This window comes from Battus philenor, unplaced genomic scaffold (assembly GCF_028537555.1).
Source record: "Battus philenor isolate CCGP_79_NKW_IND1 unplaced genomic scaffold, ilBatPhil1.0.hap1 SCAF_19, whole genome shotgun sequence".
NCBI lineage: Eukaryota > Metazoa > Arthropoda > Insecta > Lepidoptera > Papilionidae > Battus > Battus philenor.
In genome coordinates, this window is record NW_027181681.1 from 3,982,245 (window position 1) to 4,000,678 (window position 18,434).

At 31.9% G+C, this 18,434-nt stretch overlaps 3 protein-coding genes across 4 annotated transcripts in view; 2 read left to right on the forward strand and 1 right to left on the reverse strand.

The window, feature by feature from the left end:
• The first annotated feature begins 276 nt into the window (after positions 1-276).
• Positions 277-3,015, forward strand: LOC137921646 (ninjurin-2-like). Its single transcript, XM_068764449.1, has 3 exons — positions 277-384; positions 1,030-1,206; positions 2,821-3,015. Exons 1-3 carry the CDS (start codon positions 277-279, stop codon positions 3,013-3,015), a joined length of 480 nt encoding a protein of 159 aa, XP_068620550.1.
• Positions 3,016-6,809: 3,794 nt separating this feature from the next.
• On the forward strand, positions 6,810-7,754 carry Dhpr (dihydropteridine reductase). Its single transcript, XM_068764293.1, has one exon. It carries the CDS (start codon positions 7,044-7,046, stop codon positions 7,746-7,748), a length of 705 nt encoding a protein of 234 aa, XP_068620394.1. The 5' UTR covers positions 6,810-7,043; the 3' UTR covers positions 7,749-7,754.
• Positions 7,755-11,757: 4,003 nt separating this feature from the next.
• The window catches only part of LOC137921796 (uncharacterized), a 38,470-nt gene continuing 31,793 nt past the window's right edge, over positions 11,758-18,434 (reverse strand). For both annotated transcript variants that reach the window (XM_068764625.1, XM_068764626.1), the window contains exon 5: positions 11,758-13,494. In XM_068764625.1, coding sequence (XP_068620726.1) covers positions 13,299-13,494 — 196 coding nt within the window. In that variant the 3' untranslated portion in view covers positions 11,758-13,298. The remainder of the gene's footprint in view (positions 13,495-18,434) is intronic.

Here is an 18,434-nt window from a genome sequence, read left to right on the forward strand (position 1 = left end):
TTAAATCAGTAGGAGTAAACTCAAAAACAAACGTTAAAGAAAATAAACGTCTAAAGTTTAATAAAAAGGTATTCTTTAAACTGCTTAATAATCGTAAATATCAATGAAGATATCGTTTAAATGATTCGAAACTGAATTTTCCTGGCCTTGCTCGCCGGAAGAATAAAACGTATTCTGTTTTTTATAAAAGTGTTTAGTAACAATCTACACACGATTTCAAAAGCACGCCTTATTTAATTCGTTAAGAAAATACTCAGTGAAAACAATAAAGTGATAATGTGCGACAAAACAAAAGACAATGAACGTGACCGAAACAATGTGGACGTAGTCAATTTAGATGAACTGGACGTGAAAATTCAAGATGCACCTACAGAAGTATTCGAAGTAAATTATTTATTTAAACGCTTTGTACTGGAATTGTATACATAATTATTCAACTATCTTTGAGTCATATTTTAAATCTGTCAAAGCTATAAAGAAAACCGAGTACCGTTATAAGAGAATTAATTTGAATACGTTGAATAAGACATTTATATTTCTTTGTTATTTTAACCTTCTTTCTTAAAATCAAATTAAAAATACATAGGCATTTACACGCACTTTTGAATCTTCAATTATTTTAACATAATAAGTATTAAGCTACCACTGGACTTGGAATGCTGATATGCTCAGAAGAGCCGGCGAGAAACTCTATAGTTGTTCTTTTAAAATGAAATTTAATAACACTTCATGTATAGATTATAATATAAACCCTGCAAATGAGTCGGCAAATCAAGTTCCTCATATTTCGATGAAGAAAAACTTTTGAATGTGATAATTAAAACATTTATTAATAATATACTTTTAATTTGAAAATTTAAAATTAAACAAAAATAGATTTTAAGATTAAGGATTTCTTAAGACAAAATTTACCAAAATAATTTAATATGTTTATTCTTGGTAATTAGGAGATTCTTTATTTCTAGTAACAGTATTAAGCAATTATTTTTATTTCTAAACCTTGCATTGGTTGACTCATTCTTTGTTCAGATTAAAGGCCTGGACGCGAACCGCTATGCCACTAAGAAAACAGTAGCACAGGGCATGCTGGACATAGCTCTGCTCACGTCCAACGCATCACAACTAAAGTACGTTCTCCAAGTGGGACAGAAGCACGAGTTTTACACATTGTTGGTGATACTGATCAGCGTCTCAATTGTTTTGCAGGTGAGATATCAAAGTGTAATGTAAATACATCGTTAATTATTATATTTCTAGAATGAGCTCCGTTATAGAATATAATAGCGATCCAAACGCGGGTAAGCACTCTTAGGTATGGCTACCCAAACCGTAATCTACTCTTGGGAACATTGGTTGTCCTAAAAGCCTGCTTTTATGCCATCTGAGAGCTTGGCGTCCTCCCAATTCAGCAATATAACAATCATCATTATCACCTTCATTTCAGCCGAGGATGTCCACTAATGGACATTGGTCTTTTCTATAAATTTCAAAAGAACCAGTTGAACACAGCTAACGTCCTTCCCTATGAGTGGACGTATGCTGGTCTGCGGTTTCCAGAACTCAAAGCCCTTGTTACAGATGGTTTTACGGGCTTCAGAAAACAATCATCATAATCATTATTTCAGTCATAGGACGTCCGCTACTGGACATTGGCCACCTTTCTTTGCCCGATTGGAAGCGGCCAGCTTACAGCTTTTTCTTGCGACCTTAACAAGGTCCTTTATTCACTTTGTGGGTAGACCTCCATTACTGCACTTGCCAGTCCGTGGTCTCCAGTCCAGGCCCGTAAGGCCCTAATGAATTATCTTCTGACTCGCGATTTAGTTAAAAAATTGGGTGAGATTCCCGTGGGAACACTTGAGCCGTTACTGCAGGGGTTTAAGCTAAACGCTTTCAACATACCTTTATGTGATTGTCGACCTTACGTGGTTAGACATTTAAGATCTATATCTATTTTACGGTTTGTGGTTATTTTAAAAATTACTATTTCAGTTTAAAATTTACTAAAGCGAATATTAACTATACTATTCAACAATTATGTGAACAATAATTATTATCTATAAACCAATATATATACATACATATATATATATATAGGTATTCACATATATACACACATATATGTATATATAAATTATAAATTTATGATTCGATAACAAATACTAAATTATTGAAAAATGAAAGTAATTCAAATTATAGATTTTAGAGTTGCTGATGTAGAAAATTAATTGATATCATGATAAAAATGTCCGATTGTTTTAATTTTTCATCTAATACTAATTTAATACAAAACGAAAATTTAGAGTTGAGTTTAATAATATATTTGCACATAATACAGCAATTAAGTCGCTTTGCGTTTTCTCACCTTTTTGCTTTTTCTTCGCTTCTTATTCCTCGACGAGGATCTTGACCTTATTGAAGTTCAACGTACTATTAAATATTGCTTTAATATGAAACATTCTATTCTCATTACGTGTATTAGTGTGATTAAGAAAAACATTTTTTTTATGAAAAAAAATTAACTTTTTTAATGACCATCATCAATAAACTTTCGGCTCGTGGATTCGACCTGGCTGAAGCTCATCATATTGAACAAGAATAAATGTTTGTTTCTAAAATGGTCTCAAATCAGTCTATCAGGAGCGGCTACCTCGGACCAGTTCCAAGTCTCAGTACGGCTGTATGAGCCCCTCTTTCGTCAATTCAGACGCCGGATCGGAAAATGTAGTCCACGGGTTTTATTTTATAAAAAGTTAACTGCATAAAGCGATAGGTAAATTAATTTTTAATACAATTAAAAATAAAGGAGCATGTGTTTAGGTGGCGATGGGATTTGTGCTATTGACATTGAATCTCCTTCGAGACTGCCGCTTCCACGAGCCACGTCATCGCTCCTCCGCCTTGACCATCAACTATGCGACCACAGGCGTCGCGTTTATTGTTACAGTTCTCAACGTTCTCGTCTCCGCTTTCGACTCTTCATTAGCTAGATATCTAGAATTCGATGCCATATAAATAGTATAAATACAATTTAGTAACTTAAAAATGAGTGAATGAAATTGGTAAAATCGTCGTCAAGTTGCAGCGTGATGGAAAGAAATAGAGATTAAGCTTTATATTATGCAGTTTCAAATAACATAAATAGTTATTTTATTACGACGTTATTTATGTCAGATTTAATGTTTTATAGCTGCTCGTTGGACTGCTGTTTGTCGTGATCGGCGGTCTCGATCTTAACGCCCACGAAGACCAACCCTCTGCTGTTATACTCAATGACGTTATTGTGATTTTCATTTTTGTCATATCTGTTCTCAACATAGTTATCTCTGCATTCGGTATAGAATATTCGAATAGTCCTTTGATTTTAGAACGCTTGAAATATATCAATAGCGAATATTTGCGCAAACCTAATGTCACTGTTTCATAATATTTCATTTTTTGGATATTTTATCGATTTAAACATTTTTAAAATTAAGCAGAATATGAAGCGAAATAGTCTGTATCTGTTCCTATATTATTTAGCTTAGTAATTCTCGACTTATCTGTTTCAGTATGATATATCTGAGTTATGACGTTAGCAAAGTTTTGCGTTTGATAGTTGCTTTTCGTTTATGACTTTAAAACTAATAAATTTTTTCTTACAAAATTATGAATGACAGTGGTGATTTTTGAATGGAATTTCTATTCCCATAAATTATTCTTTTGCCTTGTTTTCGACCAAGCTGTTAAAGCCAAACGAAACGTGAACAGCCCCGAACGGTTTTCTAATAAAATCTCTTTCTACACAGGCAATCGCTGGTGTTCTGGCTTTGGTTATTTCTTCTATGGATGATGAGCATAATAAAAAACAAAAGAAGATTGCTGAGGGTTTGTACCACGTGTCGGTGGGTTTAATGACAGGCGTGGTGTTTTGTGACGTCATCAAAATGACATTCGGCTTTGATCCCGCTCTCTCGGAGCAGGATTATTATGGGAATAGAACTTCAGATAAATAGTTACTTGGAAATTAATAGATCGTAATTAATTAAAGCCTTTTAGTAATATAAATGTTATATGATACATATATCTTATGTTTTGAAATATTTTTTTTTATAATTATGTTTCCACGTTTATTTTTTTTATTTGTTTTTTATGTTATTTTTTTTTCTTTTTAGGCAGTTTCAGCTGTAGTCGCAGTAGTGCTCAGCCTCATTTTCAATATAAATCACGTCCGGGATCAAGAAAAGGCAGAAATATTAAATAACATCAGCCTAATTTTTAAATTGATTAGTATAACAATAAATGTTGTAATAAGCGTTTTTTATAACATGCAAGTTGATGATCAAACATCCACTATTTTAAACCTATAAAATATTTAGTTTTATTTTTTAAATTGTATTCACTTTGATTTACAATATAATAAGATATGTAATATTATATTTAGTTTATTTTGCCTTTTTTAATTTATATAAATATAACATGTTACAATGTGTCACGAGATAACCTCTTGCCAGTCGTATTTATATTACACGTTGAATATATTTACGATATAGATAGCGACATATGAATGTTCGGTAATGTATTAAAAATAATTATAACGTACAGAAAAAAGGAAATATAAAAAATATACATTATTAAAAAGTTCACGGCTTAGTTGTTTGCTAAGTGGAATTTAACGTTGAATTTTGATCGGACTTAAGTGTTTTTTTTATATATTTTTTTAGTATATTCAATATATATTTATATTCAACAATTACTATTGTAAAAGATTGTATAAGATAAGTTTTCTAGCACTAAGTAATATGTAATCTATTAGAAGTTGATATAATTATTTTAAAGATATGTATCAACTTTTTTTGACACATTTCTTTTAAATTTAATCTTGACTCACTTAAATTGTCTCACTAGAATAAAACTACATCTTGTTTATTTAATTGTAAATTATAAACTTTGCCAAAACATTAACAGTTTATATTAAAGCGAAATAAATATATCTATATAATTTTGAGTATTTTCTTTGTTTTAATCATAAAATGAGAAACTTGAAAGATTTTAGGTTAATCGTTATACGTACGTAAAATTTTTATGGAAAAGCTTAGTATAGGAAAAATTATGAATATATATAGTCCATGTATATATGAAAACCATGCCTGTGTGCATAAGACTAGTAATAAATATAAGAAAAACTGGGATGTACATACAGTTAGCGTAAATAAAAAAAAGGTTTGTTATACCTTTCTCTCCGCTTCAAAGGATTAAAAACTCCTTCGTAGGCAACTGTGTACGTTTTCATAAACTTTCGTCAAATGCCACTGAATTAACATTCAATAAATCAGAATTAACATAAATAACACAAGTATTACGGTATAAAGGCCTTTTAAGTAATAAGAATACCTCATCACCATAACTTCAGCAGAAAGAAATCCAGTGCCAGATGCAGGCTTTCTCCATAGATTTCCAATAGGTTTGGCTGGAAGTGGTGGAAGCCTCGTGGATGGATATCCTAAGCTGCCCTTGCCGATCTGTAATTTAAACCCCAGAACTATAGTATGAATTACTTAAAATATTTTATTAAAGACAGTTGTAATAGGTAGCACAAAAAAATCAATTGAGTTTGTTGTGGGCTCTTCACAGGTCAGAAAGCATTTGGAGCATTGGAGTATTTTAAATTAGAGGGTGCTATTAGGTAAGATAAATTTTATTCCAGTTTCATAAGTGATCACTATAAATGATCCAGAGTAAAAGTAATATTTTAGAAGTACATTGTGTATCCTGGCTGAAGTAAAACACAGTATGAAATCAATCGAATAGCTGTTCCAGATGGAATGTAATTGGAATGGGAATTGTATTTATTAGAGTTATTTATACACCCGCAGGAATAAAATTATTAAGGTTTCCGACAATATTGGGTCGTATTAAATGGCATGCTATTTGTTGAGGCGACGTTTGTCCAAGCAAGATGTCCAGTTTTGGCGATGTTCTTGAAAGAGAAGCACATGACAGACAAGACGGCTGTTCAAACCTCAAAGCCTACCGTTGATTGGGACTAGAGGGTGAACAGTTGTGTAGCTTCTATTATGGCAGCTACAATATGTATAAACGAATAAATTTCAAGAAATGTTTACCATATTATAATTTTTAATAATATAATTTTCGTACAATTTACAAACAATAATAATACAAATACAGACAGAACAATTCCGTTTATGTAGTGTAAAACAAATAATGTTATCAGAAACAACTTTGTGAATGTGAAAAATGTTTTGTGATTTGCAAATATAAAAGAAAACTATACATTTACTACTCCAGCGATTCAATGAAACCTTGTTGATTTTGATTTCGTTCGTTTACTAGAATTCGGATGGAACTTGGACCGAGACCAAAACAAGACCGGCTAGACCATAACTTTCGTATTAATTTGTGTATATGCTCATCGACCAGAAATATAATAGGCAAGCCTATCTAGGTCACATCTGTATTAAATAAATTTTGTTAATTATTTGAAGTTGAATAAGATTAGTTATTATAGAAAAGCGGTGCAAAGATTATAGAAAACAAATATCTGAAGTCAGTAGATAGAGGGCGTTGTAAAAATTTGGATTTATGTTATTTAGTTAAAATTTATAAAATAAGCATAAAGTTCTTGTCTACATGAACAACATTATCTAAAAGGAATTTGAATTGACGTTATAGTTAATATTATTGACCAAACATAATAAATAATTTCGATTTTGATATGTCACTATGCGCCAATTGTCACTTGAGTTGGGCGATGAGATTGATCTGACAGTTTAGTTGCGTTGAAATTTAAAAAAATTAATGCTGTATGGTTCTCCAATTTAATAGCAACTAAAATATTAGTACATAATTTCAATCTTTATTAACCTTCGTGGTTACATAGTTATTCGTGTCATAGTAAAACTTGATAAAAAGTGAGAGTCGAGGTTACTGCACACCGCAGCAAGACCAACTGAGGCTACACTGTAGGTATATACCGTTCCCACCAAACCTAATCACTTGTTGCTTTAGTTATTTTTCAAACGTCGCGATTGTCAGACGTAGCGATGGCAAGTACTAGAATCGTGGTTTACGGCGGGCGCGGCGCGTTAGGTGCCGCATGCGTTAACCACTTTAAAAAAGCAAATTGTTGGGTAGCCAGTGTTGATTTAAACCCAAATGAAAGCGCCGATGTAAATGTTATTGTTCCAAAAGATGCATCGTGGGTACAACAGGAAGAGTATGTTGTGAAAGAACTGGGCACAGCGTTGCAAGGTCAGAAAGTGAATGCCGTTATATGCGTAGCGGGTGGTTGGGCCGGTGGAAATGCCGCTAAAGATCTAAGTAAGCAGGCTGATTTGATGTGGCGACAGTCGGTATGGAGCTCTACCATTGCTGCTACTGTTGCAGCCAAATATTTGAGTCCTGGAGGATTAGTTGCATTAACAGGTGCTAAAGCTGCATTAGATGGGACACCTGGTATGATTGGATATGGTATGGCTAAAGCTGCAGTACACCAGCTTACAAAGTCACTTGGTGGTAAGGATTCCGGGCTTCCAGAAAATTCCTTAGCTGTTGCCATTATGCCTATTACATTGAATACAGAAATGAACAGAAAATGGATGCCAAAAGCTGATTTTAGTACTTGGACCCCGCTATCATTTGTTGCTGAGTTGTTTGATAAATGGATTAAAGGAGAGGAGCGTCCAGCTAGCGGTAGCTTGGTAGCCCTTGTTACTAAAAATAATGTTTCTGAACTAATTGTTGAGTAGATTGTATTTCAAAATATTATGCTAGCCATAAATTTATATAATTGACACAAAATTGTATCTTGCTATGTGCAATATATTTAAAAAATATATTACATCTGTTTGCTTATAATATTTATATGTTCTAAATTATTCTTACAAGGTTACTTCCAACACTACCTTAATATAGTTAAGTAAGTTACAAGGGAACAATCTCCATATAAGTTTAAGTATTATTTTTAATTTGCAATAATTACTTGCTAATTTTGAAATGAACAAATGTACTGTTTATATGATATGTGTGTAATAAAAATTGTTGATTTCATTTTTGTTTCATTTCACACCGCAAAAGTTTATATAATGCTTATTTTTTGTTGTTCATCTTGGGTAATATTTTCAAAAAAGTATTGTATACCATGGTTAGTATATATTTAACATTAAATGTCAAACACTATGTATACAACAAAATTAATATATAATGTAATAGTTCCAAAAGTAACAATATAAGTAAAAGATTTATCATTATTTAACCTTTGACAATTTATATCAGTTAACAATAATAAGTGTTACAGATAACAAATGAAAGACAAAAAAATAGTTACACAAATATTGTTCTAAATCACAAGCAAGGTATTCAATATAGTTCAGAGAATTTTTGCATCATTTTCCTTAAGGATATAACTATTTTGTCTGTTACCTGGAAAAACCAGCTCTCAGAATCCATCGACTAATTATAATATAATGACTGCATACTCAATTACAGTTATTTTAAAGTTTCTTTTCAAGTATTACAACTAAATGAAATTAAAATATTACATTTCCATAAATTTCATATATTAAAACTAAAACGACACCTTTTATTTTTAATAAGATTGAGATATATAGATAGAGATATATAGAAGATTTTTTGCTCTGACTTCTCATATAATTTGCGAATGATGTATTGTAAAAAAGGTATAAGAAAGTAAATCATGTTTTATTAATATCATGGACCAATGTTCAGCAATATTAATTGCTCGTCAAGTCGAAAAAGCCGGTGTTTAATTTCATCAGCCATCTTTTGACGTCATGGGCACAAAGGAAACAATATAAAGATAAGTTCTTACTAATTAATAAAAAATGAGTAGTTTGACGTCGCCACTTTGTAGGTCTTTTATAGTTCTTAGTTTTTTATATTGACTCTTTTAATAACACCAATTTAAGTGTCGCGTATTAAAGTCAAGTCAATATCGATGATTACGTATTACTCAATATCAAAATGATCTATACGAATTTTACCTTGAACTGAGAAATAATTAAGAACGAGTTTCTATGAAATTTAAGATGTTGGATTCGAACTATATATTGACCAATTTAAATTTAAAACTATTGATTAAAAATTTACTTCGCGTTTTTGTTCAAATTGTCATTGCAGGTAAGATATTTAGGGGCTATATAAATTTTGGAATTAAAATGTATTATTTCAGGCTCAAAGCGCATTTATAGGATAGCGTTGCTCTATGCTTCTATTTTCAGAAGGGTTTACTCAAAATTAAAATAATGATACAGAGAAACAGAAACTTGAAGATATTTTTGAAAATAATCATTTCGTGTTGTTTTAGAATGTTTAATATACAGACTCGTTTAAGTTTTACACAGAACTTAATCTTGCGTTTTATTTCATATTAGGAAGAGAAAAACAACTGAAACATCAAGTCTGTATGAACGCGGTCTTAGTTTTTACGAAAATGTAAATCAACGGTATAAAGGCTGATTTCACGCAAATTTTTATTGTTACAATTCTATGTATAATAGTTATTTCTTTATTTTCAGTATCTTGTATGGCTTACCATCTTCTTATAAGGACGTATTTGGCGTTTATGATCTGACAGGATGTGATAGTGTTCATAAAAAGTTAAAAGACGATAGGAGGAAGCATCCCGCCTTGCGTTACGTCGAGGCTATAATTGTGTTCTGTACTTTACACTTTTTAATTAGCTCTCTTGGATTTCCTTAAGTAGAAATCCAACTCCTGCCATGGCTGACTGGCTACACATGCTACAAGTGTAAGTGGAGTCTCCATTTTCGCAAGGAGCATATTTGACAAATACTTCTAAGCTGTTCTAAGCATATTCTGCTAGCTTGGCGCCTTTTTTTCTGTTTTTTTTTGTTTTTTTTTTTTTGCCAAAGGTTAATAAATAGTAAGCTTTCTGTGGATGCACAATAGCTCCTCCCTGCGCTGAAAGAAAGGTTTGGGCGGTCGTACCTCAGTGGGAACAAGTTGTTGCGGTTGATGAAGGGCCGCTGGTTCACTTCGCTTACTATGGTAATCTCTTTTGCTTCATATAGTTTGTTTGCCATCTTCACGGCACGAAAGCGGGAGGTTCATTCCACTGGCTGAATGCTGTTATGCAACCACAACTAAGACTTTCCCTTGAGTTACACTAAGTACACTAACTAGCGATTCTTGTCGATTGCACATTCCGAACTTTTCGAGAAGTTTCCAGTCTTAAGTCTGAGTGCTCTATCTAAAAAATGTATATTACCGCCACGAGTCTAAACTTTTGGTGTGGGGAACAAAATCCATAGGGTTTTAGTATAATAAAGCGTTTTACATTGCCAAGCCACCCCGTGTAAATGAGGCTATTCGATTGAAAAGACCTGATCGACATGGTCAAACCATACTCCTTCGTTGTAACGCCGGGCCCCTTATTGCATAAGTCGTCAAAGCCGCATTTCAATAGCTCGGATGGCAGGTCCTTCAGGATTTGCTGTATCATACCTTGTATCTGTACCTTGCACCGTCCGGTTACTATCTTTTCCGCTCCTTGGCAAACAGTATGATAGGCACTACTTTCGATAACAAAAAGGTCCCTAAAACTGGTTTAACAACTTCTTTAAACGGTATCGACAGATTGATCGAGAGAGAGGAAGAATTTGTAAACAGCAACTGCGAATTTGATATAATTTTTTTTTTGTTTAAATAAGTCTTCGGTAAAATAGCTGAGATGAATGGAAAATGATCATGTATATAAAGACCATGTTGAAGTGGGGGTCTAAAAACAGCGAGCGAGCTCAAAAAAAACTTGCTCAATGGCGTTGACAGCCAGATCACTCATATCTACTCTTGTTATGAGCACCTTGCTTGGGTAAAATGAAACTATTTTAGAAAATATACTTTGGAAAAATGTTTGTCTTATGTAAACACACTGTTGTTGTTCGTGAAGATAAGTAATGATCTGCATGAAGGAAATGAATGTTAAATGTAAATGAGTAAATATGTAGTATGTACAGTTCGGATAGTTCTTTTAAAAATTGAAAAATCGAAGTGTATGTACTAAATTTAGAAAGTGGCATATGTTGCCACCATTATTATACTATGTTAACATTAATAGTCGGTCGATTATTTCTAACTGCCTAAACTTGCAAAAATGTTTGTACATAGACTTTCAGAAATATGGGCATTAAAGGTAAAATTCATGAAGGATTTAAATGACTGACTCGGAAAAGCGTTTGTCCAGATGATTTTGTATTCTAAAACATTTTTTATGAGATTTACTTTACACAGAACCATTTGATATAGCTTTGGTAAATAATTAAATAATGCTAGTTTTTTTCATATTCGCTAATATCTATAATACTTTTTGTGTAATAATACTTGTTATGGCTGCGAATCATATCATTGGAAATTCCAGTCGTAAAAATATAAATGAGATAGTTTTAACAGGTTATAACGTACGTTGTGCATTAGTGATTAAACTCGTGTTTAAGATATATAGCTAAAAATGGATTATGACTAATGTAACACAATGTGAGTTATAATATTAAGCGGTTAAAAGGTAATTATTGAAATAAGACTCATTAATAAAAACTTATTTATTTATAAAAAATTCTTGAGGCCCATAACACGCGTTGTAAGCACTTAAATTACAATCGCTTTATACCTAGATGACGAGATAATACTATTAAACAATTAAAATTTCCGGTTGGAAAAAATATTTACATTCCATTTTTAATAATTTTCTGTTTATACAGAATATATGTTTTTGTTTGTTGTAAAAATTTTAATTCTATATTTAAAGTACAGTATTTGGTTACATAAATTCTATTTGTAATGGTCTACAAAACAAAATGGCGGTCAATATTTTATATATAATATTTTTCAAATATTAAAACATTCGAATTGTTCCCTGGCATATAATGAAATAGTTTTTAAGACTGTTGAATATGTTTGTGTGTATTTGTTTTAACTTGTTTACAGCGTAAATATTCAATGTTTTTCATAAAGTGTATTTGTATATCAGGTTCAGTTTTTTTTTTTAAAAACAAAGAATATGTATTGATTTATTCAAAATAAAATAACTTTATCCCATCTATTTTAAGTAACAACTGTTATTATTTTAGATATGGATTAAAACAAAAAAGAAAAGTTAAAACACCGGCGATAATTTCTGACTAGATTCGGGTAATGATTTTATTTATAAATAAATAGATAAGAAAAAGTAAACAATTAATTTTATATGTAAAATTAGAGAAACCAGACTTTAATCCAATCTAGGTAAATAATATAATTTTTTTTTAATATTTATATTACAAGTACAATGCTGTCATTTTATTACAATTATCATGTACCTAATTCCCAAAAAGCGTAAAGTATAGGAAGGTATCTTAGGTAACGAAAATTATCCTTACTTAAGTTATTACTATATCAATAATTATTGAAACGATGTAATAAACAAATTGTCGCAGTACAGTATAAATGTATTCGCCTGACAAAGTTAATACTGCTCTTTAAACCGCACATTTTCATTTGATATCTATATAGATGATTGTAGTGGATGTCAGCAATAGTAAATAGATTTATTACAAAAGTAAGACACAATTTAAAGATGCGTTTAAATGCGGCTTCTTTTTTAAAATGTACAGGTGAAAATAACGTATAAATTTTTTTTTGTTATTATCTTCTTGGTTGATAAAAAATGGGTCCCTGGCTTTGTTAGTGGGTTTTCCGATGTAATTGCCATTGTTGCGAGAAATACTTCAAGTCACAAATTATACGAGAATCAATGCAAGAGTACTCTGTATTACAGGTTACATAGAAATCGGTTCAAAATATGACAATTCATAAGGTACCCAGGGACAATCATCAAAGTAAGAAGACATCACGTCCTTTAACGACACATACATGTAAACGCATCCTTAGCCCGCTATTACTAAGCAGTGAACTAAGATATATTTTTTCTAGTATAAATTCTGTCTGATGAATACAGTACAGTAAAATTCAACTTTAAAATTACAATTCTCTTCATTAATGATACTTTAAATACTTAAATAAAAATAGATTAGAATTACTTAAAAAAATTTAAGAAGTATATGAAAGTTGTAGATACAAAATATGTTGAAAGGCTGTTTATTTTTCGCCTTTGACATTTAATCCCGAAATAGGCGGGAAAATCGACGTTACAATTGAATCGTTTGTTATGTGGCGGTAAAGGCTGGAGCAATTCAGCCCGTTAATAAATAAAAATGCCATCAAAATGTAACTGCCTATAATCTGTTTTTTTCCATACAGACTATTTGTGGCTCCAGTGTTGTTCAGCCTACAACCGCGCGAACTGTGTTCTTTAGTAAATCGGCGACGAGTTCTGTGGTGCGAATGATTTTGTTACCAATTTGATCGATAATCGTAATAGCAGTGGAATAGGGCTCGGGGATGTCTGTCACAGGGCGTATAGTGAACCGTGCAGGCATGGCATCTGATCCCACAGCTGACCAATCCACAGGGGTGGGCCTGGAATGATAAAAAATTAAAATTAAATAAAAATTTATCTGTATTAAAAGTTCATAATTTAATAAAGAAAAAAATCGTAATTGATAAATGTCTTATTTATCTATATTTGCATGACAGTTAGTGCAAAATTTATCCCATTGGTTAGTAATCACCCCCAAAGAATGCGGTTCATCATGACTATTTAAGTCAGGACGTCCACCATTGGATATGGGCCATGTGTGGATCTCGTGGTTTGTCACGGCAAGCCCAGCGTAGAACATCATATGTCATTCTACGCTGCGCTTGCCGTGGTGTCTTTTTCTTCCCATCGCTACATTAACTGTGTGCGGTGAATGCAATATGGCAGTCGATGTTAGCAAATGTAATAATTCACCGTTTGTTTAGATATCAGCACGTCATATATTTCAATGTTAATAAAATATGTAATTGAATATTCTTTTAAAAAATGTATGGTCCCATTGAATTTCTTTAGTTCTGTCCTCAGGTCTGAGGCATTTATTATTCGAACAGGTGATAGAATCTTCTTGACGTCATTGATATGTTGTGATTTTGTCGTCGTTTCAGTCCTTAGACACCTTTAGCAAGGCATAGATGTCCCCCTATCACATCTATGGGAGGTTATACTATAGACGCCACGCTTGGCAGATGGATTGGCGATCGCAATGGTATTATGGATACACAGGACAACTGATGTTGATATTAAATCCAACCTATGTCATAACATATAATTCAATATATCGAATAGAGGCTTAAGAATGGTTATCGTTCTCCGTCGCACAACGGCCTGTATAGCAATGTCCGTCAAGACGAGACTCAAAATGCGATCGCAAGATTTATCGATGTGGCGAACACGGCAACCGCCGCACAGAAACTAGCGTACAACTTGAGGATGGCTATATGGAGAAAGGATGAAGAAATGGTTGCACCAATCGTAATTTTAAAAATTAAACATTGTTAGAAGAAGTTGAAAATATACTTTAGTTTAATTTAGTTTACGATTTAAGTCATAAAATAATTTAAGAAGAGACTACAAAAACTTAGTAAACAATGTGATACGCAAAAACGTGAGCCAAAAAAATAAAAACGGAAATGCTAAATGTAAATGTAAAACAAGGACACGGACGTTAATGTCTGTGGAATGTAGATCCTAATAATAATAATAAAAAACATCGAATAAAGAATTTTTGAATAAGAACTTGAAATTTGTATTTGCGTTAATGGGAAGGTCTAAACCAAGTGTTTTAAACACGCGGCACAACATGAACATTAGTAATTTTGACACTTGTCTATAAAATTTCTCTCTAAATAGGAAAGATACTATCAGAGAAAAGATGTGAAGTATCAGGATGTAAACAATAACTTTATACAAATACTAAAATATACCAGTCAAAATAAAAAATAATTGTTTCTATGAACATTGATTTTGCTGTCCAAATCATACATAAATTATTGTTTTTTTAGGCTCAAGTTAGCTTTTAAGTTTTACACTCTTGGCCTAAACAAATAAAGTACGAATATCTACACAACTAAGCTGATACAAGTTGCTAGATATTCGATAGGCCCCAGACAAACGTAATAAAATATCATTGTGATTGGCGAAACTGTATTTCAATGCAAATTAGCCAAAACTTGAACCAATAACCTTCAGATCCTAAATCTGCCGTCTCAATCGTTTCGACACGGAGGTTAGACTAATAAATTTGATAAGATTTTATGTTGATGATTTAATTGGACGACAGAAAATTACTCTGTTAATTACTGAATCTTTGCAAAGACTTCTAGGAAATACTTAGTTTATGTTTGAGATTTTTATATATTTAAAAAACTTTGAAACTTTGTACTTAGTTTTGTGAGTTACATTCTGGGCCAAGTTCTGCAGCGTAGAAAATCCACCCAAAAGGTGAACAGCTGACCTTAAGCCGACCCTAAGGTTGTCAGAAGATGCTGAATAGTCAGTCCAAACCGGCCTTGTTTGAATTTTTTGGGGGGAGTTCTGTGTCCAGGTGTGGACGTCCTAAGACTGAAATGGCGACGACGATGAGCTCCAACAGTCTTTTTATGAAAGGGCCAACGGGTAAACATCATTAAAGACGCAGTCGATTCGTCTCATTGACTTTCAAAAAGGTTACTATGTATAATGTTTTTATTATGAATTAAAATAATTTACTCGGAATATGATGCTCTAAAATTCATTAGACACAAAATTTATCTCTGGATTGTATGTTTATTATTGCTTTATTATTTTGTTATATTATTTTACATTATTTTATGGCTTGTAATAAAATTGTATAGTGTGTAATTTAGTCCTGTAATCATTATTATCAGAACGGAAAAAAATCATATAAGAGAGAATGACATTCACTTATTCTTATTTATTGGTCGAAGTGGCAGCGGGCAAGCCCCATAGCACGGAGAATAGATAACCGCTGGGGCTTTAAGGTTTTCGAGAGCAGACCAGGGAAGGGCAAGCACAACATAGGAAGTCCGCCAAATCCGCGTCCGCCAGTCCGCGAAATTATGACGATTCATATTTAAGATTCAAAATGATAACTGAATTCTATAACGAATTTTTATTATTCTTCTTAGTCGTTATGAATTTGTTATTGCACACGTTTAAAATTATAAGTAAAATGGTTTTAGACGTGCGCTTTACGGAAGCGTTTTATGCATAATTGTGTAGTATAGTGTGATAATTACAGTTGGAAGTTAGCTATGCGTAAAAATCTTTATTGTTACGTGTGCACTGATATGTTAAATAGGAAAATAACGATATAATTTTCCATTAATGTTATATAATTAACGATATTACGATCACGTTACGAGAATGCCACATGTTATCTTATGAAGACGTTAAAACACTGCGTAACATTTTAATGGATGCTATGTAATGGAATTGTTTAACCTGGGTAACACTATTTACTGTTTTTAATGATCAATAATTATTTTTTGCCGTTAAAAAAAATTAAATTAAATGATTGATAACTTTTTTTTGACTTCAACAAGGATACTGCTTATATCGCGATGTATTTCAAGATGTCTCTTTTTGTATACAATAATCATTAATTGAAGTTGACAAAGAAAATGACAATGTATTTAATTTTTTACCTTAAACATGATAATGTAAATATGTAAATAAAAAAGATGACGTTTCTATGGTGCGTGGAATGAAACGCACTTAAGAAAACTTTCTCCGATAAATCACTTGAGGATTTATCTCGATGTTTGCTTAAAGTTCGCGTCTTATTTGCCATCGATTGAAATATTGTTGCAATTAATTACGAAACCTCCGATCACTTTGTATTGTCTCAATAGATAAAAAATGGTGGTCGATAAAATCTTGTTATTCTTTTGTCTTTGTCTATATACCCGTTACAGACTTTCAAAACAAATATCGTATTATTCGTAACGGTATTTAGCGTTCCTAATTTGAATAAATATATGGCTGTTTTAAATTCATTTAATTAATAAAAGAAATACTAAATTAATTGAAATTATCTATTTTTGTTAATTTTTCTTAAAATTTATATGCATTTTACCGTTTTTTTGTTTAATAAGGATATAAAAATAGCAAAAAAAACAGACGTTGAGGACAAATTTAAATAACAGATATCGACTAAATGCTTTTAATAGACTTTTATGTAAATTTTTGAGGTGAAAGTACGTTAGAACTTATTTAATTATTTCTGAATGTGGTTTAATAACTTGTTAGAATAAACAAGTATATAAATGACAGATAACGTAACTGTTGTATTTAATATAAGCAGCATGCAATCCACTTTTAACCGTCAAGGTATTCAAATAAATACATATTGAAATGATATAATTATGAACAGAAAATATGTTGCTCGAGGACAGATATCAGTTTCCGCTTGACAATTCGAATGTCATTGTCTTATATTAATAAGCTGCTATACGCGTTTACATAATGAGGAAATAGAACAACTCTGATTCGAAAAATGAAAAGATATCTACTATAATTTTTTACATTTTATGAAAATGAAACGGTTTCATATTTTCTTTATTTTTATCGTTTACTCACTACTACTACATTTCACGAGGTTTTTTTACCTCTCCATCACCCATATCTTGGTGGGAATACATATATAACATTTTTGGGCATTAATTTTTCTTATTCCTTTATTCACATTATTTTTCGAGTTTTTCTTACCAATTATTCGTCATAAAATCTTCCGTTACTTTAGCACTCTTATCATTCTCTTACCATCACCTTTTCTCCCTCTATTCCTTTTTCAAAAATATTACAATTTCAAATTAGTTTTGCTTATAACAGTTTTTTTATCACATTTTGTTTATTTCATATATTTTTATTTTTTAACATCCTATTTTGCGTTATATGGCTATTCTATGTTTTAAATTTATCAATTTCTGTTCTTTATTTTACGTTCTTATGGTCCTCCCTGACCTTTTGCTACCTTTTATTCTTTTCGTTGACCTCTTTTATGATTTTTCATGCAATATCTTAGTAATGGTGGGCGACACTAATCGTCTCTCAAGAAAGAAGCGATAATTCCACTTCCTATTGTCTTCCCTATTTTCAGCTCTATTACTATTTCATTCCTCACTATTTCACCTGGTTATGTGGTAAAGCGTGGAAGCTTAGACCTCTTTGAAGTAATTAAACTTCACGGCTTCTCCGGGAATTTCTTCCCGGGCCATGACATTATTTATTTCACTGGATTTAAAAACCGTCAAGTTCTTAAGTCGTGTAGTAACAGTGATCCACTTGAGAGGACCTTGGCATGGACTGCTACTCCAACCGCGTTAAAAGTTTTGACCCAAATGGTTTCCCGAGAGAGTTAGTGCTGGGAGAAGTGGCCAAGAATTGCATTAATTTACAGAAAAATATATTTTACAGAAGAATCTTACTGAGAAGTTTTCTATCTAAGCTTAATAAAGTACGCATGAATAAAATAAGCAGA